Source organism: Mizuhopecten yessoensis, unplaced genomic scaffold (assembly GCF_002113885.1).
Source record: "Mizuhopecten yessoensis strain PY_sf001 unplaced genomic scaffold, ASM211388v2 scaffold11165, whole genome shotgun sequence".
NCBI classification, from domain to species: domain Eukaryota; kingdom Metazoa; phylum Mollusca; class Bivalvia; order Pectinida; family Pectinidae; genus Mizuhopecten; species Mizuhopecten yessoensis.
The window spans coordinates 671,987-678,177 of NW_018408912.1; the positions used below are offsets into that span (position 1 = coordinate 671,987).

The window sequence follows — 6,191 nt, forward strand, 5'->3', positions numbered from 1 at the left end:
GGTCGAGGTAATGAGGTGCTGTAACCCTGGGGCTTACAGAGTAACACCCTCTGGTTTGAATCCTATTTAAGTTTCTATGACAACTTCCAAGTGATGTAATTTCTGTATCTCCTAGTGTCAGTGGATGAGTTTTAATTTATGGTGATGACTTTATGACTGTAAAGACATATCAGGAGATTAGTTTATATACCTTATCCATCAACCATAATGCACATACTGTAGCTGATAACAAGTATTCAGTCAGTGCAATTAAACAAACCAGTTCTGTTTTCTCTCTCTGTCCATTGTGTTTGACATGCTCTGTAAGTGGTAAATTGTTTTAAAATAACATATATATTTATCAGAGATTTTTAAACTTATTCTAACATTACTGTACTACAGAATGCTACAAACATAAATTCAACGTGCTCACATGAAGTAGAAACATACAGGCTGACACATAAACATCCCTCGTTATCTTTAATGTTTTGAGTCCATCAACTTGACGGTTGGCTTTAATGCCATTATCTTACATAAGAGGTCTTAATGAGGGTGCAGAAACTTGGCCATACCTGCGGGGAATATGTCTGGTGCCCTGGTGATAGTGTTGAGGAGTGATGATTGCGTTGTTGAGGTCGTCAGGTCACTCGGAATGTGGCTGTCTGCTATGTCAATATTGACCACGCTTGTAGACGGCTTCTTTTTCTTTTTTTTCTTCTTGTGACGATGTCGACTGTTTTCTTTTAAAATTCGTTTAGGAACTGAAATGAAAGCAAGTGGAAGAGACTGTGTGAGCAAGCAATGACACCACCACACACACTCACACACACACATTTCAATATTGATTTTTTACTCTGCATTTTCTACCAGTTATGGAAGAAAAGAAATAAAGATTAAGCTCAGTCCATTAGCTGAAAGCAAGTAAAAGGTCAGTTTGTTTATTATTTATCTGCTCTTGCATGTATCCAGCTCTAGTTTAAGGAAGGAAGTGTAACACCAGGGACGGTCTCGGGTCTAATTCAGCCTCCTTGGCACCAGAAATGGTGCCAGTATTGGAACACAGTGTTATTAATCCATTTAGAGATCTTTTTGTTCACAAATAATACAAGTTTCAAAAGCCTGTCAACAACAGAGACCTCAGGGAAGATGCATCTCCCCTTGTGATGTAAATCAGATATTAAGGAATTAAGTGGAGGGCTGTGCTGTTAAATCCAAGTTCCTAAAGAAGAGCCCCATTAATCTGAACACATATGCAATCTTAATGTCTTCATCTATAAAAAAAATAAATCAATCTTCATCTAGGAGTTTTTGAATTATCGACATATCTCTCCTAAAAACAGAGTGTCTGAATTTATTAAATTTCTCATCACATTAAAATGTGACCATTTCAGCAGTTGTCCTGTACATACCAGAGATGAAATGTCAACAATGAATCATCTGCTACACTTATTTAGCACTACCGTCCAACATGGCAGAGATAGACACTGTACATGTATCTTTTTAACTGTTGACGACTAAAATGTTACCTCATCCCTAAAGGCTAACATGGTGGTTTCAAAACAACCAATTACTGCCAATTTAGATATTCTAAATAGGTTACTAAGCCTATCTTGGATGTTGTTGGACCTGCTGTGCTGCCCCATTTCTCTACACCACTAGACAGATTCTAATTACCAAGAACTGTACTTATGAAAAAAGGATCAAAATATACACAGGCTCTCATATAGTCCTAAGCTGTAATATCCTTAAGTGTTATCCACAAGTGAAGATGGACGACAGCTGGACTTCCAGGATTAGAGAAATAGAGCTTAAGACAAAGTCTAACTAATGACAGCTTAATGGAAAATATAGGTCACAGTGACCTTCATTTGATATATTGGTGTAACATTCCTCAAGATGTATCCAGATGTGAAGTGAGATGACAAATTAGACTTCTAGGATTAGAGAAATGGAGCTAGTATAAAAACTAACGAAGGCTGTTGTATGGACAAACTAACAGAAACGGCAGACATTTAATGCACATTGCACGACATGTATTTTGAAGGCGTAAAAAATTGATCAAAAATACTGATAAACAAAAACTACTTATTTCAAAGGACTATGAGTATATAATCCAATTCAAAATAAGGCCATATAAACAGCAATTATTTCTTTTTTCTTTTCATGTGTTTCAACATATAACAGTGTTAGTTAAAAATCTTCAAATCATTTCATTACCAAAGTAACCATCCTTCCCCTACTCGAACTACACCAAGATTTATAATTATTTAAACAAAGTAGTTTAACTGGTGAATCACCAGTGTGAAAAATGTCTAATTGACACCTTTATTTGCCGTCATCCTCTACTTAAACCTACATTTGTTTGGAGCCACTGTCTGTTTATATTCAATCTAATCAAGCCAGACATGTACATGCACTGCCAAACTTCTGTATCCAGTTAATTAACATACATTAAAGGTTGGAAGAAAAACATGTGCTTTAATTTAAAAAGACACAGAAACAAGGAAAAAAACGCCATAGGGGGTTGTCAAGATACAAAAAAAAAACCATTTAATCCTCCTGATCATCAAACAGAAAGGCACTGGGTGGGGAAATTAGAAACATGTGCCACGCTGGTTATACCACTACCCCTATCTATCACAATGGGATGTCCCAAATCAATGGAGGGAATAGTCAATTCGGTTTCCAAGGTTGTTAAGTTAATTTCAGTGTCACCATCTGTAAAGTGTCCACACTTGGACAAGATGGAGGCATCAAGCGATGGGTCACCGAGTGTAGTCTCAGGACTAGGCCGGAATATGAAAGTTATTACCTATACTAAAACAGGTACTAGTTAATAAAGTTCCTATCAGCTAAACTAATTTAAAAACAAATGTTTATTCTCAATGAAATAATTGATGTCATTTTATTTTAAGGAATATTCGTACTAATTAAGTAAAATGTTTCTAGCATCACAATTTTACTTTTCATTGGTTGATTATTAAGTTTGTTTTAAATTTTATGGCTGTATACTACAAGTGGAATCAACAACCTCTCTTGAGGAATTCCTCCCTGTACTTCCCACAGCTTTGTAAGTTATTCTCATGTTTATACCGTCTTCTTTTTCCGTTTTTTCAAAGTCACACTGACCTCAATTTTCTATTTAAAGATACCAGTATTCCGCCACTTTTTATTTCAATGTCCCATTCTTCCCCCAATTGTCCTGTTTTACAGTCCCACTTTCTATCTACTTCCTGTTTTGATATCCCAGCCCTCTTCCACTTTCCATTCCAATATGTCTATACTGGCCCTTGTCTCTAGAATATTATATAGATATTAAATTTAATTTAATATCTATATAAATAATTCTAGAGACAGGGACCTTTATTATTTAAACAAGAGGCCCATGGGCCTTAACGGTCACCTGATATATTTATACAGAGAGTTGATTTTGTTTTTAACACGAACAGAAATATTATTCAGTGACAATAAACAATAAAACCACCTTATTCAATATCTAGCATACAGATTTAAGACTAAAAAGTATTTGAAACTAGCACCTCTGATTCTAAACAAGGAAAATGAAGAAATTTTAGCACACTGACTCCTTTGGGCCCCACCCTTCAGCCCTTGGGGATAGGGCTGGCTCAAAATTTTCAAAGTATCAAACTGTCAACTCAGGGTTATAATTCCAGTCATATTTATTAACATGTAATATTCAAAGTATCATTTGCCATTATAAACCATAATAAATTTTGCCCCCTCCTTCCCAAGGGGGTAAACATGAGACCCTAGGGTCATAAACCTTAAGACCCTTCCATCTATGAAGAGTGTTTGATTCTACCATATCTGGGTCTTTGAGAAGATTTGATTTTTGAAATTTCAGTCAATTCAACCCTTTTTGGCCCCACCCATCAGCCGTGGGGGGTCAGTCAGGGCTGATATGTGCATACCATCAAACTTCTATCCAATACTGATAATGCTAACCCAAATTGAATTACTTCCAATGAAAATTAAACAAATGTTGGTCCAAAATGTGATTTCCCTATATAAACTATGGTAAAGTTTACCCCCTTCCCAGGGGTACACGTGAGACCCAAGGGTCATAAAAGTCACAATTTAGGTAGAGCACCTTAAGACCCTTCCATCTATGAAGAGTGTTTGATTCTACCATATTTGGGTCTTGAAAAGAAGATTTTTGAAATTCCAGTCAATTCGACCCTTTTTGGCCCCTCCCATCAGCCCCGGGGGGTCAGTCAGGGCTCATATGTGCATACCATCAAACTGCTACCCAATACTGATAATGATAACCTAAATTTAATTACTTCAAATGGAAATTGAACAAATGTTGGTCCAAAATGTGATTTCCCTATATAAACTATAGTAAAGTTTACCCCCTCCCCAGGGGGAAACGTGATACCCAAGGGTCATGAAATTCACAATTTTGGTAGAGCACCTTAAGACCCTTCCAACTATGAAGAGTGTTTCATTCTACCATATCTGGGTCTTGATAAGAAGATTTTTGAAATTCCAGTCAATTCAACCCTTTTTGGCCCCACCCAATAGCCTCGGGGGTCAGTCAGGGCTCATATGTGCATACCATCAAACTTCTACCCAATACTGATAATGCTAACCTAAATTGAATTACCTCCAATGGCAATTAAACAAATGTTGGTCCAAAATGTGATTTCCCTATATAAACTATAGTAAAGTTTACCCCCTCCCCAGGGGGAAACATGATACCCAAGGGTCATGAAATTCACAATTTTGGTAAAGCACCTTAAGAAATTTTAGTCAATTTGACCCTTTTCGGCCCCGCACCTCAGGCCCCTGGGGGCCGGGGACCAAACCGGCAACTATTTTTGTTGACCTTTGGCCATGGAAGGTTTCTGCAATATTTCATTGTGGTTCAGGTGTTTTGGAGAAGAAGTCAAAAATGTAAATTGTTTTCGGACGACGATGGACAAAAGGCGCTCGCAATAGGTCACTTGAGACTTTGTCTCAGGTGACCTAAAAAACAATTAACTCTAATAATTTTGATCACTTGGATGTCTGATTCTAAGATCTAAACTAGGGGGAGATAAGCTAGAAGTAAATGCAGTGTAGAAATCTTCATTAAAACTTAGGGGCTGTTAGCCAGTCTACTGTCTTACTCCTCTAATTCCTGTGTCCTAGTTCTGAGTTCTACTTCCCATTTCTTTTTTATTATTATATATACATCACCATCAGATTAAAACACACGTGCACATGAAGGATGTAGAGGCAACATGCTGGTAGATCATCTCTGATTTAAATATAAACTTTTAAATCTCTGTGTGTTTGCATTGTCACATAAAGCCTTTCTCCAAAGTCAACACACTAGCGCCAAAAGCTCCAGCACGTGGGTGTTCCAAATAGGTTTTTTTCCCCTGCAGGGATGTTTTTGTTTTTCTTAGATCATTAAACGTGTCTGATAAGAACTCTCAACCTGTTGTAGGATCCCACCGATATCCTGTCCGTCCTATATGTGTGTTTACATCCTGGTACAGCTGTTGGCTAGGCACAGATTAACAACCTGCCATCAGACTCACACTGTATCAACCTGTGGCAATGTTTTCTAAACATGTTCTTAAATAAACCAGAGGATTTTATTTCCCTTTTAGTACATGTGGACTGGGCATTAAACATTTTAATTCACCACAAGACCTCAGCAATAATAATACTCAAGGATGATTAAAGTTTATCTGGTTTCCCATAAAGTTAAGAATCTTAAATAATCCTAGTGGTTGGGTTCATTTGTGGCCATAAATACTGAATTTAATTACTTTTCCATGTTAACATTTATTTCTGAAAGGTAAGTGGAATTTACACATATACATCAACACATTAAGGATATAAACCTCAGCTGTCAAACCCTCAAATCTGAAAGGTTACACATTCTCTTTGTTTTTATTTTAAACAAATTTATTGAAACAAGAGGCCCAAGGGCCTTAGCGGTCACCTGAGTTATATCATAGGTACTGGTAGCTTTATTTTATTGTTTAGATGTGATGTGGAAATCAGCATGTAAACTAAGTGAAATACAATACTTGTCATGTCATCAATGGATAAGAATTTGAAAATATTGGTAAATGTTCCCTTTGGGGCCCCGCCCTAGCCCCTGGGGATGGGGCAGGAATCCTAATTTTACAAAGTAAAACTCTCATTTACCCAAGATGATTCTGACTAAGTTTGAGCAATTTTCTGCTGAAAAT

At 36.9% G+C, this 6,191-nt stretch overlaps 1 protein-coding gene across 2 annotated transcripts in view; it reads right to left on the reverse strand.

Annotated features, from left to right (window-relative positions):
• LOC110467191 overlaps positions 1 to 6,191 on the reverse strand; it is a 100,324-nt gene that overhangs the window by 7,632 nt on the left and 86,501 nt on the right. For both annotated transcript variants that reach the window (XM_021524173.1, XM_021524174.1), the window contains one exon: positions 552 to 740. In XM_021524173.1, the coding sequence (XP_021379848.1) occupies positions 552 to 740 (189 nt within the window). The remainder of the gene's footprint in view (positions 1 to 551; positions 741 to 6,191) is intronic.